Raw genomic sequence first — 22,923 nt, forward strand, 5'->3', positions numbered from 1 at the left:
TTTCTTAAAGCTCTAAAGTTGCCATTTGATATGACTTTAGTTCTGTGCCATGTCTGTGATCTGCTTTTTTTCAACAACATTAAACAACTGAATGAACATCCTCCGAGCCTGGTGATTCCATAATTTTTGCCAGGGGTTGTAATTATACTATAGTGCTAAATGATTATGTTTTGATGTGAAGCTTCATGCTGAATGGTGGATTTGCGGCACTTCACAGACAAGGAGGAAGAGCTAAGGGGTACAACAAGATAATCACAAGATGTGAAGAAGGGTTCCTTGTCTGAATGGGTGCAAAAATTGAATGGATGGTGCCAGATTTGATGGACTTCAGCAACCACAAAAGTTGGTGAAGATGGACAAGTGGTTGTTTGGTGGAATGAGTGAAAGGGCGCATTTTTATTTTTTACTTAGAAAGTTGCTTGGTTTCACATTAAAATTTTACCCATTTCATAAAATGAGAAAACCCCTTTACATTTTTTTTTTAAATAGTTTCCCACAAAATGATTTACCATTTATTGACCTGATGATTATGGTTTGCTGAATAGTGTTATTACCACCTGTACTTTTATTTTACTGTTCTATGTGAACATGATTTTTCAAGCACCAAGGAGAACTAATGTCAAAAGTTCAACAACGAGGTAGCACAACTTGTAATGAATAACATAAGGGAGATACGCTCTTCAGCAGCCAGGAACATACATGGTTGGAGGATCACAGTCCAGAACAGGTGTTACTAATGCATTATGGAAACTTTAGTATGCCACCACAAGGGCTGCTGCTGAAGCCAAAGCCTACTCATTCGGCACAGTGTGGCCCATGAGTAACAACGTAAAAAGTAAATTTGACCATGCTGTACACACGTGGTCAAAATTGTTGGTACCCCTCGTTTAATGAAAGAAAAACCCACAATGGTCACAAAAATAACTTGAATCTGACAAAAGTAATAATAAATTAAAAATACATGAAAATGAACAAATCAAAGTCTGACATTGCTTTTCAACCCTGCTTCCACAGAATTAAAAAAAAAATTAACTCATGAAATAGGCCTGGACAGAAATGATGGTACCCTTAACTTAATTTTTTGTTGAGCAACCTTTTGAGGCAATCACTGCAATCAAACAATTCCTGTAACTGTCAATGAGACTTCTGCACCTCTCGACAGGTATTTTGGCCCACTCCTCATGAGCAAACTGCTCCAGTTGTCTCGTGTTTGAAGGTTGCCATTTCTAGACAGCATGTTTCAGCTCTTTCCAAAATGCTCAATAGGATTTAGGTCAGGGCTCATAGAAGGCCACTTCAGAATAATCCAATGTTTTCCTCTTAGCCATTTTTGGGTGTTTTTAGCTGTGTGTTTTGGGTTATTATCCTGTTGCAAGACCCATGACCTGTGACTGAGATCAAGCTTTCTGACACTGGGCAGCACATTTCTCTCTAGAATCCCTTGATAGTCTTGAGATTTCATTGTACCCTGTACCCTGCACAGATTCAAGACACCCTGTACCAGATGCAGCAAAGCAGCTCCAGAACATAACAGAGTCTCCTCCATGTTTCACAGTAGGGACAGTGTTCTTTTCTTGAAATGCTTCATTTTTCCATCTGTGAACATAGAGCTGATGTGCCTTGGCAAAAACTTCCATTTTTGCCTCATCTGTCTATGGGACATTCTCCCAGAAGCTTTGTGGCTTGTCAAAATGTAGTTTGCCAAATTCCAGTCTGGCTTTTTTATGATTTTTTTTTCAACAATGGTGTTTTCCTTAGTCGTCTCCCATGAAGTCCACTTTGAATCAAACAACAACAGATGGTGCGATCTGACACTGATGTTCCTTGAGCTTGATCTTAAATTTCTGAATAATATGTGCAACTGTAGTCACAGGAACATCAAGCTGCTTGGATATGGTCTTATAACCTTTATCTTTAACATGCCTGTCTATAGTTTTCTTTCTAATCTCCTGAGACAACTCTTTCCTTTGCTTCCTCTGGTCCATGTTGAGTGTGGTACACATCATGTCACCAAACAGCACAGTGAGTATCTGTAGCTCTATATACAGGCCCACTGACTGATTACAAGATTGTAGATACTTGTGATGCTAATTAGTGGACACAAGTTGATTTAACATGTCCCTTTTGTCACATTATTTTCAGGGGTACCATCATTTCTGTCCAGGCCTATTTCATGAATTAAATTTTTTAAAAAGTCTGTGGAAGCAGGGTTGAAAAGCAATGTCTGACTTTCATTTGCTCATTTTCATAGATTTTTAATTTATTATTACTTTATTCTGATTCTAGCTATTTCTGTGACTATTGTGTGTTGTTCTTTCATTAAACGAGGGGTACCAACAATTTTGACCACGTGTGTATGTTGTATAATATAGGTCTTTTGTTCACCATGCTGAAATTTGACATTTAAGAACTTTAGGTGCATAGCTTAAAAGTGGAATCTACCTATGCTATCTACGAAAGCTAGTGTCACATTCACAACTAATTCTAGATATTTAGAAAAAAAAAAGGAAAGTTTACGGAAAAGTCTATTTTCTTATTGATGTAAGATACTGCCTATTAGCATTCTAGCTCTTTTTTAATGTTATATTCTTTTATTTTGGCTTATTTTACTGTGGCATATTTTAGGTTCTAAAATAAAAAGCAATAATGAAAATCAACATTATTCCTTTGCTTCAATCAAACTAATTTTGATCAAACCATTAATATTATCATAATTAAAAGGTCCATTGAAAACTATTTAGTATTTGTCAATTTAAACAGGACATAAATGCATTTTTTTATATTAACTAGCATATCTGAAGGCTGATGCTGAGGAAGGGTTTTGGCTCCAATTAAAATAATATTAGACATTCCTATTTTCCTGGCTGGGCAGCTACAAGTATGTCCAAGAGCAGCAAAGAAAAATATGCTTAATGATGTAATTATTGAGACATGCTCAAATAACGCTCTGGTGTTCCATTTTCTAGACCATGTGACAGCTAAAATAATGAGATTTGAAATTTTAAACTACACGAGTTTCAAGGAGGTCACTGCAATTTTGTGGTTTCTTGGTTAAACATAATTATAATGTATTGGACATGGTTATAATGTTTCCGCTTTTTGGTTTTCTTTAAGTTATTGTCAGCATTACTACTTACCTTCTATGGTCTTCAATAAAGCTTTACATTATTATTATTATTATAATTATTATATATTTATTTTTAGAGCACCATTGATTCTTTGGTGCTGTACATGTGAGAAGGGGCTCACATAAAATAATGCAAATATAAATTACAATGAACAAACTAACAATGACAGACTGGTACAGTGAGGAGAGGGCCATGATCTTGCGGGCTCACAGTCTACACCCTAAGGCCATGTGTCCACGTAGCGTTTTTGCAGTGTTTTAGCGGCGTTTTTACGGCCGCGAAAACGCTTGTAAAACCATCTGCAATGTGAATTCGGATGTGCTGTGCACATGATGTGCTAGTTAGCGTGCCAAATTTGCATTGTGTTGCAAAATGCAGCATGACCATTTCTACCACGATTATGCTGCAAATTCGCGGCCATTGAGGAACATTGAAATGCAGCAAACCCGCAGGTATATGTGGATTTGCTGCGTTTCAATTAAATTCAATGGCCATGAATTTGCAGCGTAATCGCGGTGCGTGTGGTACCCAGGATGAAGAGGAGACTACAACTCCTCTTCATCCCGGCTACCACGCGGTGAAAAAAAGAAATAAAAAAGTTAAAAATATAAAAAACCTGTATACTCACCTCTCCAGTCTGCTCCCGGCGGCGTCCTCTCTCCTCGGCGTCCCGCGGTGTACTTGCAGGACCTGCGGTGACGTCATTTTGTCAGCTGATGGTCACTCGACCGCTGATGTCAGCGGTCAGGTGATGGTCGCGTGACCATCAGCTGACTAAATGATGTCACCGCAGGTCCTGTAAGTACATCGCGGGATGCAGAGGAGAGAGGATCGCCGCCGGGAGAAGACTGGAGATGTGATTATACAGGTTTTTTTTATTTTTAACTTTTGAATTCTTTTTTTTTTACTATAGATGCAGCATTTAAAGCATCTAAGTTGGTCACACAATATAAATCCATTCCGGTTGCATGGATTTATATTGTGTGACCAACTTGTCAAGCACTTTTCCAAGTGATGCTCAAAATCGCTTGGAAAACTGCTTGAAAAAACGCATGCGAAAACGCTGAAAAAACGTTTCTCTCTGGCAGAAAAAACGCATGTAAATCTGCATGCGTTTTTTTGTGCCAGAGAGGCAAAAATGCTCTGCATCAAATCTGCTACGTGGACACATAGCGTTATGAGGAAGAAAATAGTAGGCTAGGATTAAAAAGTTACATCTTTTTTACACTGTCGAAAACATTTAGAGCATTTATGCCCAGTGCACACAAGAAGATTGTAATGCAAATGCAAATGCAAAGTTTATAATATATTTCTCAGATAGGTAGTTAAAATGATTTTTGTGCACAATCTGTAAATGCCATCAATATGTCAAAAGGTGTTATGATTTCGGAAAACAAAATAATTTATTGTAAAATGAAAAGTCAGCATTTCAAGATCTCTCCTTCCAATCATTCATTAGGAACCCTCATTGTTTACTTCCTGATGATTGAAATCTGTCACGTGATGTTTAGAGGTGCACGGCTCATTACATAGGTGACCTATAAAATGGTTGCAAAGATTTTTATCAGCTGGAAGTAAATATTGATGATTCTACTGAATGACTGCAAATGACAATGAAGGAGATAATCATGACGGGAGAGACATGCTGAATATGTTGCTGTAATAAGAAAAAACTTGTAAGTTCTGCTCTTTGACCAGTAGTTATGCTCTTGGACTGTATTCTAAATAATGCAATGCTAACATCTTTATATGGTGCATTTTATGTGACCTGGTAGAGTCCTGTTGCTAACTGAATGATGGATTCACTTGAAGCGTAAGGTGTGACTGCAACTATTTTTGATCAGGTTGACTAAAAATATTTTAAATGTGAATAATTCACCATGAGATGACTTGCACTAATTAGAAAGTGGCAAAACAAAGGTCTTCCATAGTAGTGTAAAACATATGCAAGAATAATTTTAAATAAATGCATATTGGAAAATTCTAAACTTCCTTGAATTAGACACATGTAAATTGATGTTAAAAGACTTTAACACCCTTTTAACACCTAAATTAGACATGTTTATTGTTCAATCTGGAGCCAGCATTAAGGAGTCATACAACAGTGCCGCTTCTACTGGTTCAGTTGTGGTTCTTTAAGGTATTATACTAGGTATTATACTGATGATCCAAAAGGCATGTAAAAACAGATTTGATTTTAAAAAGGAAAACCCCTTTTGATCATGAAGAGACAAGATGAAATACTTAATGGGCTGGTACCAAGGTTTGAAGTTAAAATGAACAGCTTAGAGGGGACCTCTATAGTCAGCTCGCCCAAAAGGAATTCCACTATATGGAGATTGCGGAGATTGCAAAGATTAAGGACATGCATCCAAAACGCATTTTGCTCGACTTTTTAATAATTTTTATACATTTACGCTCCATTTTTTCTCCATAGGACAGCAGGAGATAACCTGGAATTGATGGGGGTCCAGTTGTCAGACCACTAGTGATCCGGAATCTATTCCTATGTATAGGGAATCAGTTCTAAACTTGGTAAAAAACTTTTAAAAACGCAAAATTTTAGTTTTAACCTCTTTTGGCTAAAGACAGCCTTAATTAAATATACCCATACAGATGAAATAGCTGTTGGCTGACTGCTATTTCTTCTGAATCCCTGATTTAATTGAGAAGAAAAGAGAAAGTCAATGCAAGATACATCTGGCCGCTAATCTCTCATTTAGGATTAGGTATTTAAGTTTAAATGGAACCTATCAAAAAATTCATGCTGCCCAAATCATGGGCACTATGAATCAAGGCCTGGCTGTATACTTGCAGTCAGGTATATTTTTTTCTGAAAAGCTCTGATTTTAGAAGGTATGACTGGGAACCATAGTCGGAGATGAAACTATATTAAATATTGACAAATCCCATTGACCCAAATGGCATTCATCCACGGATATTGAGGGAATTGAGCTCAGTAATTGACAGATTCCTGTATCTCATATTCTTAGACTCTGTTGTAAGGCTGTGTGCCCACGATGAGTTTTTTAAGCGTTTCCACAGCGGCAAAAACGCTGCAGAAACGCTTAAAAAAATGCATGGTAGAAGGCCTGCCATGTTCCCCAATGATAATCCGCATGTGCTGTGCACATGCTGCGGAAATTTACGCTGCGGGTTATCATTGCGTAAAAAAACGCAACAGTACCAATTATTTTGTGGAAGCGATGCGTTTTCGCCGCTATTGACTTTCATTGGAACGCTTGGATTCCGCATCACTGCATCTGTACATGTGGAATCCAAGCATTTCAATGTGCGGATGGTACCCGGGTCTGGAGAGGAGGAGACTCTCCTCAGGACTCGGGTACCATAGAACCTGTAATAAAAAAAAATAAAATAAAAAATAAATATTATATTTACCTTCTGATGGCCCGCGGTGAATTTGTCTTCACTTGCAGGCAGCTCGCGGTGGATGAACTGAAGGACCTGCGCTGACATCTTAGTCATATGACGGCAGGTCCTTCAGTGTAGTGTACCGCGAGCTGCCGGCAAGCCAGGACGGAGCGAAGCAAGACTCCAGGGGCCATCGGAAGGTAAGTATAGATTTGTTTTTTTATTTTTTACCATTCTTTACAGTCACACTATATAAGTCCATGCGGTTTGAATGGATTTATATAGTGTGACCAAGTTGACAAGCACTTTCCAAGTGATGCTAAAATCACTTGGAAAGTGCTTGTCAACCCGCATGCGGAAATGCATGTGAAGAACGCTTCACTTCCGCTTGTCCCTGGCAGGAAAAACGCATGTACAATCCGCATGTGTTTTTTCTGCCAGGGAGATGCAGAAACGCTCAGGAAAAAATCCTAAGCATTTCTGCATCGTGGGCACATAGCCTAACAGAGTTGGTGCCACACGATTGGAGGATGGCTGATGTAGTACCAAAATTTAAGAAAGGTAAAACGGTGGATCCGGGCAACTACCAGCCCGGTAAGCCGGACATCAGTAGTGTGCAAAGTTTTTGAGGGCATCATAACAGAGATGATCTGCAGAAATATATTGCAGAGTATAATGTAATAACTGTTAACCAGCACAGGTTCATGAAAGATAAATTGTGTCTAACCACCATGTTGAGTTTCTATGAGGAGGTAAGTGCAAATCTGGATGTTGGTAATGCGGCTGATGTGATTTATCTTGACGTTGCAAAAGCATTTGATAGTGTACCATATAACAGCCTTATACTGAAGCTACAGAAGCAAGGGTTGGGGGAAACTATATACAAATGGGTAAGGAACTGGCGAAAACACAGGAAACACATTCACATTCTCTAAATTGGATATAGTCAGCAGTGGGGTACCACAGGGATCTGTGCCAGGACCAATTTTTTTTTAATCTATTTATTAATGACCTTGTGGATGGGATTGAGCGTAAAGTGTCAGTATTTGCTGATGGCTCCAAACTATATAGGATATATGTAGGATATTAAAAGCTGACATTGACAGTACAATAATACAAAGCGATCTGAATAAGATGTCTGAATGGGGATACACTTGACAAATGAGGTTCAATGTTAATAAATGTAGAGTAATGAACCTAGGATGGAGTAATCCCATTGCTGTGTATTGAATAAATGGAAGTATATTCCGGACTACAGAACAGGAGAAGGACTTGGGTATTCTGGTTAAAGTTAAACTGAGCACCAGTACTCAATGTCAAGCAGCAGAGGCAGAAGCAAACAAGATTTTAGAGTGCATAAAAAAAGAAATAAAATCCCATGATCCCAATGTATTGTAAATCATTTGTAAGCCCACATCTAGAATATGGGATCCAGTTTTGGGCTTCACATAAGAAAAAGGATATTGGAAAGTTGCAATCAGTTCAAAGGCGGGCAACTAGATTACTACAATAGATGGAAGGCCTCTCAAATGACAAGAAGTTGGAAAAGTTTGGCTTGTTTAGCTTAGAAAAAACACGTCTCAGAGGAGATCTAATTGACAAAGAGGGGGAGGCGACTTATGACGTACCTATATGTCATAGGTCATGAAGGGTTAATCCCTTCACCCCCGAAGCCTGTTTTCACCTTCCTGAACAGGCCAAACTTTACAATTCTGACTAGTTTATCACTTTATAAGGTAATAACTCTGGAAAGCTTGAACAGATCCCAGTGATCTGAGACTGTTTTTCGTGACACATTGTACTTTATGTTAGTGGTAAATTTAGGATGATAATTTTGATTTTATTTGTGAAAATATCCGAAATTTGGCAAAAATTTGGAAAATTTAGCAATTTTCAAATTTTTTTATTTAATGCCCTTAAACTAGATAGTTATATCACACAAAATAATTAATAAATAACATTTACCAAATGTCTACTTTACATCAGCATCATTTTTGAAACATATTTTTTTATAGGAAATTAGAAGGGTTAAAAGTTTATCAACAAGTTCTCATTTTTCCAACAAAATTTACAAAACCAATTTTTTTAGGGACCACATCACATTTGATGTGACTTTGAGAGGCCTATGACAGAAAATACCCAAAAGTGATAGCATTTTAAAAACTGAATTCCTCAAAGTGCTCAAAGCTACATTCAATAAGTTTATTAACCCTTTATTAACCCTTTAGATGCTTCACAGGAATTAAAGCAAAGTGGAAGGAAAAAATAAAAATTTTATTTTTTCCCACAAAAATGTTGCTTTAACCCCAAAGTTCGTATTTTCACAAGGGTAACAGGAGAAAATGGACTGTATTATTTGTTGTGCAATTTCTCCTGAGCACGCCGATACCCCATATGCGGTGTAAAACTACTGTTTGGGTGAATGGCAGGGCTTGAATCGATAGCGTTTGCAGAGCTCCTAATGTGCCTAAACAGTGGAAACACCCACAAGTGATTCCATTTTGGAAACTAGACCCCTCAAGGAATTTATCTAGATGTGTAGTGAGCATCTTGAACCCCAAGCTGCTGAACAAAATTTTATAACGTTGAGCCGTGAAAATAAAAAATCTAATTTTTCCCACAAAAATGTTGTTTTGGACCCAAATTTTTTATTTTCACAAGGTTAACAGGAGAAAATGGACCACAATATTTCTCCTGAGTATGCTGATACCCCTAATGTGGTGGAAAACTACCGATTGGGTGCATGGCAGAGCTTGGAAGGGAAGGAGCACCATTTGACTTTTGGAACGTAAAATTAGCTGAAATCGTTAGCGGACGCCATGTTGAATTTGCAGAGCTCCTGATATGCCTAAAAAGTGGAAACCCCCCCACAAGTGACCCAGTTTTTGCTTCACAGAATTTTATAACGTTGAGCCATGAAAATAAAAAAATCATATTTTTCCCACAAAAATGTTGTTTTAGCCCCCAATTCACAAAAGTAACAATAGAAAATGGACCACAAAATTTGTTGTGAAATTTCTCCTGAGTACACTGATATCCCATATGTGGTAGTAAACTACTGTTTGGATACACTGCTGAGCTCTGAAAAGAAGAAATTACATTTTGGAATGCAGACTTTGATGAAATGGTCAGCGGGAGTCATGTCACTTTTGGAGAGCCCCTGAGGTGCCTAAACAATAGAAACCCCCCCACAAGTGACTACACCCATCAAGAAATGTATCTAGAGGCATAGTTATAGTAATGATAATAATGCTTTTAGTTTAATTAGTGTATGAATTTATAGTGTGGTGTTATGTGTAAGTTGTGCAGAGTACATCAGATTATAAAACTGTGTTGTGATATTAGGGTAAAACCAAATTTTATAAATTTATGGGTGAGTGGTATGCTTTGAATCAATCCTTAATGCAAATGCCAGGCTTCTCAGTGCAGGATTCACAATGGTAAATTGTGTCCTTTTGTATACCCCTCTTGGAGCATACTCTGCATCTTTTCTGTTTTTATCCCTTCCTCACAGTTTGGGGAACTTCAACGGGAAAATATTGCCCTGGTAAAATATGGGCACCATCAATTTCAGAAGTACTGGGACTCTCATCTTCCTGACTGCCAATCATTAAGGCTTTGATAACTACCTCCTGAAACTAAAGGAAGGTTCCCATATTGCCTGCATATCGAAACATCACAAAAGCATTGCATGGCATTATCTGCACAAGTTTTTTTACCATACTTTTGCTTTTTGCATGCCACTTTATAGTTTGAGGACCTGACCTTACAGATCTAAACCCCCATGACCTTATTATAATCCAAGATAAAATCTGTCTTTGGAAATTCTATGGTGGTACCTCGGGCAGTGACAGGGGAGCTGTTGTCATGGTGTATTGTGGTCAAGATAAGGACATCCCTTTTGTCCTTATACTTGACCACCAGAATGTTGTGTCTACATTGGGCTCTGCTCTTACCCTTTCTCAGCAGTTGACACTTAATGGCTTAGGGAAGCCTTTCTCATATCTTCACATAGAGCCACATCCAACTGTACCTCTTCCAGAAAGGGCCTTAAAAAGTGCTGGTGTAAAAGTTATCTACGTAGAAGTGATAACCCTTATCCAGCAGTGGAAGCGAAAATTCCCACACCATTTTACCACTCACCCCCAGGACAATGCGGATTCAGGGGGTTAATCTGGGTGTCCTTTCCTTCGTAAACTCTGAATCTGTGAGTGTACCTTGAGGCACTCTCGCACAGCTTATACAGTTTAATTGCATAACTTTCCCTCTTACTGTGCAAGTGTTGTTGGAATTTTAGACTCCCTTTGAAATGAACCAGAGATTCACCTATACAGAGTTCCCTTTTGGGGATATACAGCTCAGCAAATTTTCTGCTGAAGTGTTCAACTAGTGGCCGAATTTTGTATAGACTATCAAAGTTGGGATTGTCTCGGGGAGGACACTGCGCATTATCATTGTAATACAAATTTTTTTGGATTGCTTCAAATTATGTCCTTGGCCATACGGAATACTAGTGTGCTGTACAGTATATCAGTACTATAGTATTGCTGATGCTGTTTTTTTTCACTATGCCCATATGCAGCACAATACTACAAAATGTCATAATTTCTGCTGAATTTACAGGGGTCTATCTTTCATATAATGACATTGAATTTTGGGTAAATAATAATAATCTTTATTTTTATATAGCGCTAACATATTCCACAGAGCTTTACATACATTATCGTCGCTGTCCCCATCAGGGCTCACAATCTAGATTTCCTATCAGTATGTCTTTGGAGTGTGGGATGAAACTGGAGAACCCGAAGGAAACCCACGCAAACATGGGGAGAACATTCAAACTCCTTGCAGATGTTGTCCTTGGTGGGATTTAAACCCAGGACCCCAGTGCTGCAAGGCTGCAGTGCTAATCACTGAGCCACCGTGCCACCCTAAAAAATTGATGGGCATATAAATTTGTCTGAGCCAAGATTTATTATATCCTCATTGAAGAAGACTTTAAAAAAGTCAATTTCAGTGAGGCCTGTAGCATCAAATCGGATTCCCGAGCTGCCCCCAAAATCCAAAATAAGTAGAATTGACTATTTCAATCTGAAGACACGTTAATAAATGCTATCAAAAGATTGACTGCTGTATACACATTCAACACTCAATCTTCAGAGCTTTGTTTATACAGGTAAGTATAGCTGATATATCATTGCTGTTAATTCTGCCAAAGCAAAATGAAAGCACTCAGCTATTTTCATCGGCCCCCATAAACATTACACCAAGCAGAAAGGCACATGCTCATCTCAATTCTGGTATGTATGGCATCAATCATCTCCCAATCCTGGTATGTATGGCCTCCTCATGCCCCAATCCTGGTATGCGTGGCACTCAATTCCTCATCCTGATATGCATGGCACTCCTCATCCCCCAATCCTGGTATGCATGGCACCACATATTCCTATTCTGGCATGCATGGTACACCTCATCCCTATTCTGGTATGCATGGTACCCCATCCCTCATCTTGGTATGCATGGTACCCCGCATTCCTATTCTGGTATGCATGGTACCCCTTATCCCTATTCTGGTATGCATGGTACCCCTCATCCCCAATGCTGGTATGCATGGCACCCCTCATTCCCCAATCCCGGTATGTATAGCACCCCTCACCCCCCAATCCTGGTATGCATGGTCCTCTCACCCCAATCCTGGTATGCATGGTCCACTCACCCCCCAGTCATGGTATGCATGGCCCCCCTCATCCCCTAATCCTGGTATGTATGGCACCCCTCACCCCCCAAACCTGGTATGCATGGCCCCCTCATCCCCCGATCCTGGTATGCATGGCACCACATATTCCTTCTCTGGTATGCATGGTACCCATCATCCCTATTCTGGTATGCATGGTACCCTATCCCTCATCCTGGTATGCATGGTACCCTGCATTCCTATCTTTGTATGCATGGTACCCCTCATCCCTATTCTGATATGCATAGTACCCCTCATCCCCAATGCTGGTATGCATGGCACCCCTCATCCCCAATGTTGGTATGCATGGCACCCCTCATTCCCCAATCCCGGTATGTATGGCACCCCTCACCCCCCAAATCCTGGTATGCATGGTCCCCTCACCCCCAATCCTGGTATGCATGGTCCACTCACCCCCAATCCTGGTATGCATGGTCCACTCACCCCCCAATCCTGGTATGCATGGCCCCCCACACCCCCCAAACCTGGTATGTATGGCACCCCTCACCCCCCAAACCTGGTCTGCATGGTCCCCTCACCCCCACCCTGGTTTGCATGGTCCCCTCACCCCCCAATCCTGGTATGCATGGTACCCCTCATCCCCCAATCCTGGTATGAATGGTACCCGTCATCCCCCAATTCTGGTATGCATGGTACCCGTCATCCCCCAATCCTGGTAGGCGTGGTACCTGTCACCCCTCATCCTGGTATGCGTGGTACCCGTCATCCCCCAAACCTGGTATGCGTGGTACCCGTCATCTCCCAATCCTGGTATGCATGGTACCCCTCATCCCCCAATCCCGGTATGCATGGTACCCCTCATCCCCCAATCCTGGTATGCATGGCACCCCTCATCCCCCAATCCCGGTATGCATGGCACCCCTCATCCCCCAATCTTGGTATGCATGGTACCCCTCATCCTACAATCCTGATATGCGTGGTACCCCTCATCCCCCAATCCTGGTATGCATGGTACCCCTCATCCCCCAATCCTGATATGCATGGTACCCCTTATCCCCCAATCCTGGTATGCATGGTACCCCTTATCCCCCAATCCTAGTATGCGTGGTACCCCTCATCCCCAATCCTGGTATGTGTGGTCCCTTATCCCCCAATCCTGGTATGTGTGGTCCCCTCACTCCAATCCTGATATGCATTGTCCCCTCACCCCCAATCCTGGTATGCATGGTACCCCTCACCCCTCAATCCTGGTATGTATGGTACCCCTCATCCCCCAATCCTGTTATGTGTGGCCCCCTCACCTCCCAATCCTGGTATGCATGGCACCCCTCATCCCTTTGATGCTGCACACATACAAAAAAAAAACCACCTTTCTTCCCTGTGCTCCAGCGCTACTGTGTCCTGTTCTGCCAGAGCCCGGGGGAGGAGTGCGGCGCTGGAGTACGCGCATGCCCATACCGTACTGTTTGGCGCCATTTTGCTGAAGACACACTGCAAATGTGTCTTCAGTAAAATGGCGCCGGATAGCACTATGCGCATGCGCCAATTCCGATGCCTTCACTCCACCCCTGGTCTCAGGACAGAAGAGAGGCGCCGCAGCAATCCTTCTCCCGGTCAGGTAAGTATGTAAGTATGGCGCTGATGATCGCGGTATGCGTTCAGTGTCCATGCATACCGTGATCTCCGGCGCCACACACTCCTCTTACCTGTAACGGCTCGATGCGTTCTTCTGTCTGGAGCCAGACTGCGCAGGCATGTCGTGCTTGCGCAGTCTATAGAGGTTTCAGACAGAGGGCCGCTTGTACGATTATATTATAGATAATAATAATAATACAGTAAGGACTTTTTTCAGCAGTCTATAACCTGTATGCCCATATTAATAGTTTATATAGGTCAAATGTGGTGCCCTTTAATGTTTTATTGGTACTGAATTTAAAAAAAAGCAAAAAAAATAAAACAAACATCACTGCAACTTTGAAGAGTGTCTTCAAAGGTTTCCAATGATCACCAGTTATTTTAGATGTAACCTTAGAAGCAAACTTATGGTATTGAAAAAAAGGAATTTCCGCAGATACCTTGTAAAAGTTCTTAAAGCTACAAATCAAAGACATACATAAAACCCTGAAGAGCATCAAGAATATGCAGAGCTGCATCTAAGTGCCTGAGGTATATCTAAAAAAGCACATACCTGTGACCGGAGTCCAACTCTTAGGAAAGTGCAAACTGGATCAAACGCTCCTGTTCCACAAGCCAAAATATGAGTCCGATTATAATGATGTAGAATCCGAATAAAGTTTGCACATTCTCTCTGCAAAGACATTAAAAATACTATTTAAATAACAATCAATAATGACAGCATATTTATAGAAAATAACATTAAGATAGATAAGTATATAGATAGTCTTGTTCATTATTGATGTAAATATAAAGAGTAGGGACAGAAATAACTTATTTCTTATCATATCAATTAGAATTTTAAGCCTATTGGGAGGTTGACAAATATATGAGAAGGATAGGATGATTTTCTGTATCTTGGCCTCCTACAATGAGGCAATTGCAGGCAGTTTAGGTATTCTGGATATGATATGTGATTTTAAAATATTCCTTATGATGGCTAGTAGAATTGACTATTTCAATCTCAAGACACCTCAATAAATGCTATCAAAAGATTGACCGCTGTATACACATTCAACACTCAATCTTCAGAGCTTTGTTTATACAGGTAAGTATAGCTGATACATCATTGCTAATGCAAGAAAATAACAATGGAGAACAAGACCTCATAAATAATAGGGGGCATATATATATATATATATATGTATATATATATATATATACATATATATTTCATTGCTGTTAATTCTGCCCAAGCAAAATGAAAGCACTCAGCCATTTTCATCGGCCCCCATAAACATTACACCAAGCAGAAAGGCACATGCTTGACTGACGCTCCATGCAAATTCCTTGTCATTCCAGTCATACAGTGAGGAAGAATAGTGTTTGGTGGGATTCTAGCTGTGGGACCTTAAGTGTCCAGAGTTTTATAACTTATATTATGGATAGGTGATAAATCTCAATCTCAAAACCCTTTAAGAAAGCATAGAGTGCTAAAAATGAAAAATACACAAGTGCTCGATAACGATGTGTCTAGATTAATACATATAAAAGATATAAATGAGCGTCATCTGCCTCTGATGTGGAATCCACTTGTCGTCATACTCAAATATTAACATAGGACCATTGGGAGGTGTTCTATGCGGTAAATATTGATTTTAAGCCATCTATATGGGCATGCAGGCCATAGAAAATGTAATAAAATGATACCTTGATATCTGCGATAAGATGACTTATTCCTGAGAAATCCATGTTCTTCTTAATATGTAAATGAGCTGTTCAGGACTATGGGCCGGACACTTGTCTCCTCGAGAATCTGCCTCCAGAGTTTACTTTAAATGAAAGGGGACTTACCAGTGTGAGACATGTAGATCAGGCGAGGAGACTGTCAGTCATTACTTGTCTCAAACTGATAGCTATCCCTTTACTTTAAAATAGGTTCTGAAGGCAGATTCTCAGGGAGACCTCAATAGCTCATTTACATATTATGAAGAACATGGATTTCTTTGTAATAAGACATCATAGATGTCAAGTTATCATTTTATTCAGCTTCCTATGACCCACATGCCTATATAGATGGGTTAGGAGAGTTAATCCTGCTGAGAGATTCCTTTTAAAGGCAAAACCACTTCTTCATCCAATCAATACCTACTTTACTTACCCAAAGAAGATGTCTATTTGACCTCAAAACATGTACAAATAGACAATGATACACAGTACAGACCAAAAGTTTGGACACACCTTCTCATTTAAAGATTTTTCTGTATTTTCATGACTATTAAAATTGTACATTCACACTGAAGGCATCAAAACTATGAATTAACACATGTGGAATTATATACTTAACAAAAAAGTGTGAAACAGCTGAAAATACGTCTTAAATTCTAGGTTCTTCAAAGTAGCCACCTTTTGCTTTGATGACTACTTTGCACACCCTTGGCATTCTCTTGATGAGCTTCAAGAGGTAGTCACCGGAAATGGTTTTCACTTCACAGGTGTGCCCTGTCAGGTTTAATAAGTGGGATTTCTTGCCTTATAAATGGGGTTGGGACCATTAGTAGTGTTGTGCAGAAGTCAGGTGGATACACAGCTAATAGTCCTACTGAACAGACTGTTAGAATATGTATTATGGCAAGAAAAAGCAGCTAAGTAAAGAAAAATGAGTGGCCATCATTACTTTAAGAAATGAAGGTCAGTCAGTCTGAAAAATTGGGCAAACTTTGAAAGTGTCCCCAAGTGCAGTTGCAAAAACCATCAAGCCCTACAAAGAAACTGGCTCACATGAGGACCGCCCCAGGAAAGGAAGACCAAGAGTCACCTCTGCTTGTGAGGATAAGTTTATCCGAGTCACAGCCTCAGAAATCGCAGGTTAACAGCAGCTCAGATTAGAGAGCAGGTCAATGCCAGACAGAGTTCAAGCAGCAGACACATCTCTACAACAACTGTTAAGAGGAGACTTTGTGCAGCAGGCCTTCATGGTAAAATAGCTGCTAGGAAACCACTGCTAAGTACAGGCTACAAGCAGAAGAGACTTGTTTGAGCTAAAGAACACAAGGAATGGACATTAGACCAGTGGAAATCTGTGCTTTGGTCTAATGAGTCCAAATTTGAGATCTTTGGTTCCAACCATCGTGTCTTTGTGCGACGCAGAAAAGGTGAACGGATGGACTCTACATGCCTGGTTCCCACCGTGAAGCATGGAGGAGGAGGTGTGATGGTGTGGGGGTGCTTTGCTGGTGACACTGTTGAGGATTTATTCAAAATTGAAGGCATACTGAACAAGCATGGCTACCACAGCATCTTGCAGAGGCAAGCTATTCCATCTGGTTTGCGTTTAGTTGGACCATCATTTATTTTTCAACAGGACAATGACCCCAAACACACCTCCAGGCTGTGTAAGGGCTATTTGACAAAGAACGAGAGTGATGGGGTGCTACGCCAGATGACCTGGCCTCCACAGTCACCAGACCAGAACCCAGTTGAGATGATTTGGGGTGAGCCGGACCGCAGAATGAAGGCAAAAGGGCTAACAAGTGCTAAGCATCTCTGGGAACTCCTTCAAGATTGTTGGAAGACCATTTCTTGTGACTACCTCTTGAAGCTCATCAAAAGAATACCAAGAGTGTGCAAAGCATTCATCAAAGCAAAAGGTGGCTACTTTGAAGAACCTAGAATATAAGACATACTTTCAGTTGTTTCACACTTTTTTGTTAAGTATATAATTCCACGTGTTAATTCATAGTTTTGATGCCTTCAGTGTGAATGTACAATTTTCATAGTCATGAAAATACAGAAAAATCTTTAAATGAGAAGGTGTGTCCAAACTTTTGGTCTGTACTGTATAAGGCGTCAGTCTTAATGAATTGGGTACATACTATATATAAAGAGACTATGAATAAGTGTGCCCATCTATAGTCTTTTTATCCAGCAGTAATACTTAAAGAGTACCTGTCATTTGCCATAAATATATAATTTTTTTTACTTGGTGTAAATGATATAACTTTCCTAAATTTGGTTTTGTTTTTGTTCCCTCACCTCTCCATTTCAAAGATATAGCATCTCTTCCTCGTATGCAAATCTAATCTTTTTAGTCAAGTGGGTATAGTCAACTCTTTTCTAATGGAATCTTATTGGGGACCACACCCAGCTAGCTATATATAGATATATATATAGATATATATCTATATATACACACACACATATTATATATATATATGTATATACACTAACAAGAAAGGGGGTTGTAGCTCGGTGAATGAATAATGGAAGATTCAGGAGAACAGCAGAATTTATGACAGACTAAAAGCTGCATATTTATTCGGCATTAACATACAAATAATTGCATAAAAGTTTAAATAAAAGTGCTGAGGTTCAATATGTCCCGCCACCCTTCTGCTCTCTGGAGTCTGACGTGTTATCATGAACAGCACCACTGCTTTTATTTGCAATAGCTTTTATACATGTGATTTGTGTAAATTCAAAATGAAGCACACAACCGGTATCTAGTATTTTACCTCTTCTCTTCCCTTTCTGTAGCAGTCATCAATTTGCTGTTCTGAGCTTGGCCAATGTATCTGGGAGAAAGAAGACATTACTTTTTTAACACCACTCTTCATACACCTTTCAAAACTAAAGGAATTTTAAAGAATCATAAAAATACGAATCTCAGTTAAATGAGAACATTTAATTGTTTAGAACAGTACAGAAACATTTACATCTGTTTCAGCCATTGATAATATAGTAAAGCAATTTGCCATGAAGATACAGTTGACACAAGAAGTTTTTCCCACTATACTTTTGTAGCCACTGGTTTCTTTTTGTTTCTGGGTGTTGAATGTGGGTGAGTGAATGGCTGGTTAACTGCTAACAAGTAGATTAATGTTGTTTATGTTATCTATTATTTTACTCAGCTTCCTGGCAGATTATGGTAACATAAACCACACCCTGATTGGTGCGGATGTAATAACAAAGTCATCTATCAAAAGAATTAACTCATATAGTCCATACTGAAAAAAAATATTGACTTATATGATCCAGTATTTTTAAGCTTTTAAACACTGTCCCTTTAGCAAGAAAGTGTTACTTACGGTAGTTTAGCCAGAGAGTAAAATATGCAATGCTTTCCATGTACGGGCACAGCTTTATAGCGCAATAAATTATACTTCTTCAGATTGACATGAGAATTAATAGTGCATTAGTCATAATAAACTTGAGATACCAACTTAAACTCCCACTTCACACACACACACACTTTCTCTTTGGATTGATAGAAAAGTTTGTAACAATATCTTGTAACAAAGCCAAAGCCTACTACAAGATAAAACCATATAAAAAACTAGGGGGCCGCAAATAAACAAAAACAGGGTGAAAACAATTTTTTTTTTACCTTTAATATGAATGCATGAAATCTTTATTGCATTCACAATGGAACCCAGCATTAAATTCAGACCATACCCAAACAGATTAAATTGAAATGTGGGGCAGGTGGACAAGGGTGATAAAATTCAAAACATCACCCCAATAAACCCCTACTAAACAACAAGACATACATGTGGCCCAGTACAGAAACTATAGAAAAATAAATCATATATACATCCCGAGTGAGACAAACCATAAAGTTAGGCAAATGAAGGCGCAAATGACCAATTTTTCAAACACCTAGCACCAATCTGTGGCATGTGGGAGGGGCATAAGTGTCAAATTGTAAGCACATTTTTTTACCAACATGAAACCTCAAAAGTTGGATAAAGTCTTGTGGGATGATGGTATGATGCCTTCTGTTCGTCGATGTGTCAGTTATTGCCACTGAGAGAGACAGAATCCTTGAATCTTGAAGGTCTAGCATCCAGAATCATTGAACCTAGACTTTTGGTTTCTCCCTACGTGCATAGTACGAGGTTTCAGCACTGTTCAATGTTATTTGTCCCAGTGGTTGGGAGAACAATTATGAAATGGAATGACAATAAGAAGTGCAGATCAATAAAACTCTACACGGATAAATCAGATTAAAAGAATGGCACATAGTCATCTATTCTCTATTTCTAGTGAAATTGCACACCACACACCAAGGCTAAGGTGTCAAACAATGTCTACAGAAACTATAAGAAGGTGTTTACACGACATTGGGCTATGAGCCAGACGTCCAGCTGCAGGTGTTCCATTGACCTCACACCACTGCTTTCAAAGGTTATCAGGGTGCAGAGTAAGACAGCAATGGAGGCTGGAATGGTGGTCTTTCCTCTTCATCAATGAATCCCACTTTTGTCTTGAATGCAATGATAGCCAGACATTGGTCTGGAAACTACATGGGAATCACCATGAAGAGACATTTAAACCTGTCCTACTCCTGTGATTATGGAGTAGGGTGGCATAATGTACGCTAATGATATGACACCTCCACTTGATGTCGTCTCCCTTAAGTCACCATATTAAACATCTAACTTTTATATGATTGATCTCCTTGAGATGGGACATACTGTATTAAACAAAATGTGTCATTCTGTAGAGACAATTTTTCCTATTTTTATAATTGGTATTTTACTATGATATAATATGTGGATTGGCAGAATTTTCAATAATAAGATATAAATATTTGTGTATAATTTTTTGCTGAGTGTAATCAAATATGGATTAGATGATCAATAGTGTGACATAGGGAAGAGACGACATTGAGCAGGGGCGCTAGATAGTTACCTTTTAGTATACCAACCTCTGTGGTGGTCAGGAAGGATATATTTAGGATATAATAGGGAAATACTTTTACATTGATCACCTAATAATTGTGCTATTTATAAATCTCTGTTTGGGGAATTCAAACAATTGCACAATACATATAGACTCTCTATATACAGAATATGGAGAGCTTATATGTTTTGAGAAACAATAATCAAGTCCTCAAACAGAGATTATGTATATTAGAGATGAGCAGGTCTTTTGAAATTGAATTTGCTGGCTTCACCAAATTTGTCCCCAAAATTTAATTTGAAGCAAATTAATTTTCTTGTATGTTAATAATGGAAAGCTTGGAATTGCTTGGTGGAGAGGAAAGAAAGAGAATCTCGCTGACTGTAAGAACTTAAACTCTACATGAAAAAGAAGAACTCACTGACTAATAGGGCTTACACTCTACAATAAAACGAGTTAGGCCATGGCCCCACTATCAGTATTTGGCCTGTATTCGGTCAGCATTTTTTCTCAGAGATGGGAGCCAAAGCTAGGAGTGGGTGGTAAATGCAGAACTGGTGCACGTGTGTCTATTATACCTTTTCTCTGATTGTTCCTCACCTGGTTTTGGCTCCCACTCCTGAGAAAAAATACTGACCGAATACTGACCAAATACTGATCGTGAGGCTGTGGTCTAAGAGTGAGGATCCAGCTAATCATAAGGGCCTACTCTCTACAAGAAAGCAAGAGATAGAGAGGACCATGCTGATCATAAGAGCTTACACTCTACAGGACAGATTGACTTACCCAATGACTCTGGAAATGGAAAATGACCAGGCAGGGAATCCTAGAGTAGGCATCTGCATTCCCATGTAACTTCCTTGGCCTATGCTCCACATGAAAGTTAAAATCTTGGAGCCCTAGGTGTTATGATCTGCTACATGCACTAAGGAAAGACAGGAGATCTGTCCCTACAATAGAACTAAGCTAGATCCCTACGATGTAACGGGGAACCTGATCCTGCGATCAGACCCGCTAAAGTCCTCAGCTAGTCTGAACGAAGACCTATAGATGTGAGGGAGGGATCCCTACAAGAACTAGGGACTTGGAGAAAGAGGGACACCTCCTAGCAGAAATTGTAGCAGTAAAAGACAAACAAACAACATAGAACATAGAGGTCAAAAGACCTAGCTAAACTGACTGAGAAAGGTAACAAAGCACCTGGCTAGCTTAAGAGTAGAAATTACAATTAAGTCCAGCAAGGCCAGAAGGGAGGAGCAGGATTAAATAGGCAAAAACGGTCATGTGACCAGCATAATAGAAAAAACCTAACAGGAGAGTTCTAACAGTACCCCCTCTTCTATGAGGATCCTCCAGATCCCCTAGGCCCAGGCTTATCAGGAAACCTCTTGTGAAACGCTCTGACAAGTCTGGAAGCAGAAACATCATCTGCCCTCACCCATGAGTTACCCTCGGGACCGAAACCCTTCCAAGCGACGAGATACTGCAAACTCCCTCTATACCGTCTCGAATTAAGGATGCAGGAAATTTCATATTCCCCGTCCTCCACCACCGGAGGAACAGTGGCAGTGGCGTCTCTATCTGATACATAAGCTTTTTTCAATAGAGAAACATGAAACACCGGATTAATCTTCCAGGAGGTAGGAACCTCCAACCTAATAGCAGATTGGTTAACTACCTGAAGCACCTTAAAGGGCCCTACAAACTTGGCACCCAATTTTTTAGAAGGAATCCTCAACCGCAGATTCTTAGAGGACAACCAAACCATGTCACCAAACGTAAACAAAACCTCTTGACGTTTCCTGTCAAAGTACCTCTTAGATTTTTTGTTAGCCTCCTGAAGATTACCACGCACATCCGTCCATACTCTTTCCAAATCACCGGAAAAACTCTCCTCCTCAGGCACAGCCGATACAAATTTGGAGAATGACCCAAAAGACGGATGTCTCCCAGAACAACAAAAAAATGGCGAACACCAAGCAGAAGAGGATGTATGGTTGTTAAGAGCAAATTCAGCAAGCGGCAGAAACTCAGACCACCCCTCTTGATTGTCTGCCACAAAACAATGCAGGAACTGCTCAACATCCTGGTTCTTCCTTTCTGTCTGGCCATTAGACTCAGGATGATATCCAGATGAAAATGACAAATGAACTCCCAACCTGTCACAAAAGGCATGCCAAAAACGAGCCACGAACTGAGGTCCCCTATCAGAAACAATGTCAGTAGGAACACCATGGAGTCTGACAATCTCCTTGACAAAGGCCTTAGCGAGTGTCTTAGCGCAGGGCAGTTTGAAGAAGGGAACCAAGTGACACATCTTGCTAAAACGGTCCACGACCACCCAGATGACCGTGAAACCCTCAGAGGGAGGAAGGTCAGTAATAAAGTCCATAGCCAGATGTGTCCAAGGTGCACTAGGAACCTCCAGAG

At 40.0% G+C, this 22,923-nt stretch overlaps 1 protein-coding gene across 2 annotated transcripts in view; it reads right to left on the reverse strand.

Annotated features, from left to right (window-relative positions):
- SEMA3E (semaphorin 3E) overlaps window positions 1–22,923 on the reverse strand; it is a 312,174-nt gene that overhangs the window by 94,785 nt on the left and 194,466 nt on the right. For both annotated transcript variants that reach the window (XM_073652328.1, XM_073652327.1), the window contains exons 3-4: window positions 18,324–18,383; window positions 14,384–14,503 (exon numbers count right to left, since the gene is read on the reverse strand). In XM_073652328.1, the coding sequence (XP_073508429.1) occupies window positions 14,384–14,503; window positions 18,324–18,383 (180 nt within the window). The remainder of the gene's footprint in view (window positions 1–14,383; window positions 14,504–18,323; window positions 18,384–22,923) is intronic.

The sequence above is a fragment of the Phyllobates terribilis genome, unplaced genomic scaffold, assembly GCF_046119375.1.
Source record: "Phyllobates terribilis strain yellow unplaced genomic scaffold, ASM4611937v1 Scaffold_11__3_contigs__length_659146591, whole genome shotgun sequence".
NCBI lineage: Eukaryota > Metazoa > Chordata > Amphibia > Anura > Dendrobatidae > Phyllobates > Phyllobates terribilis.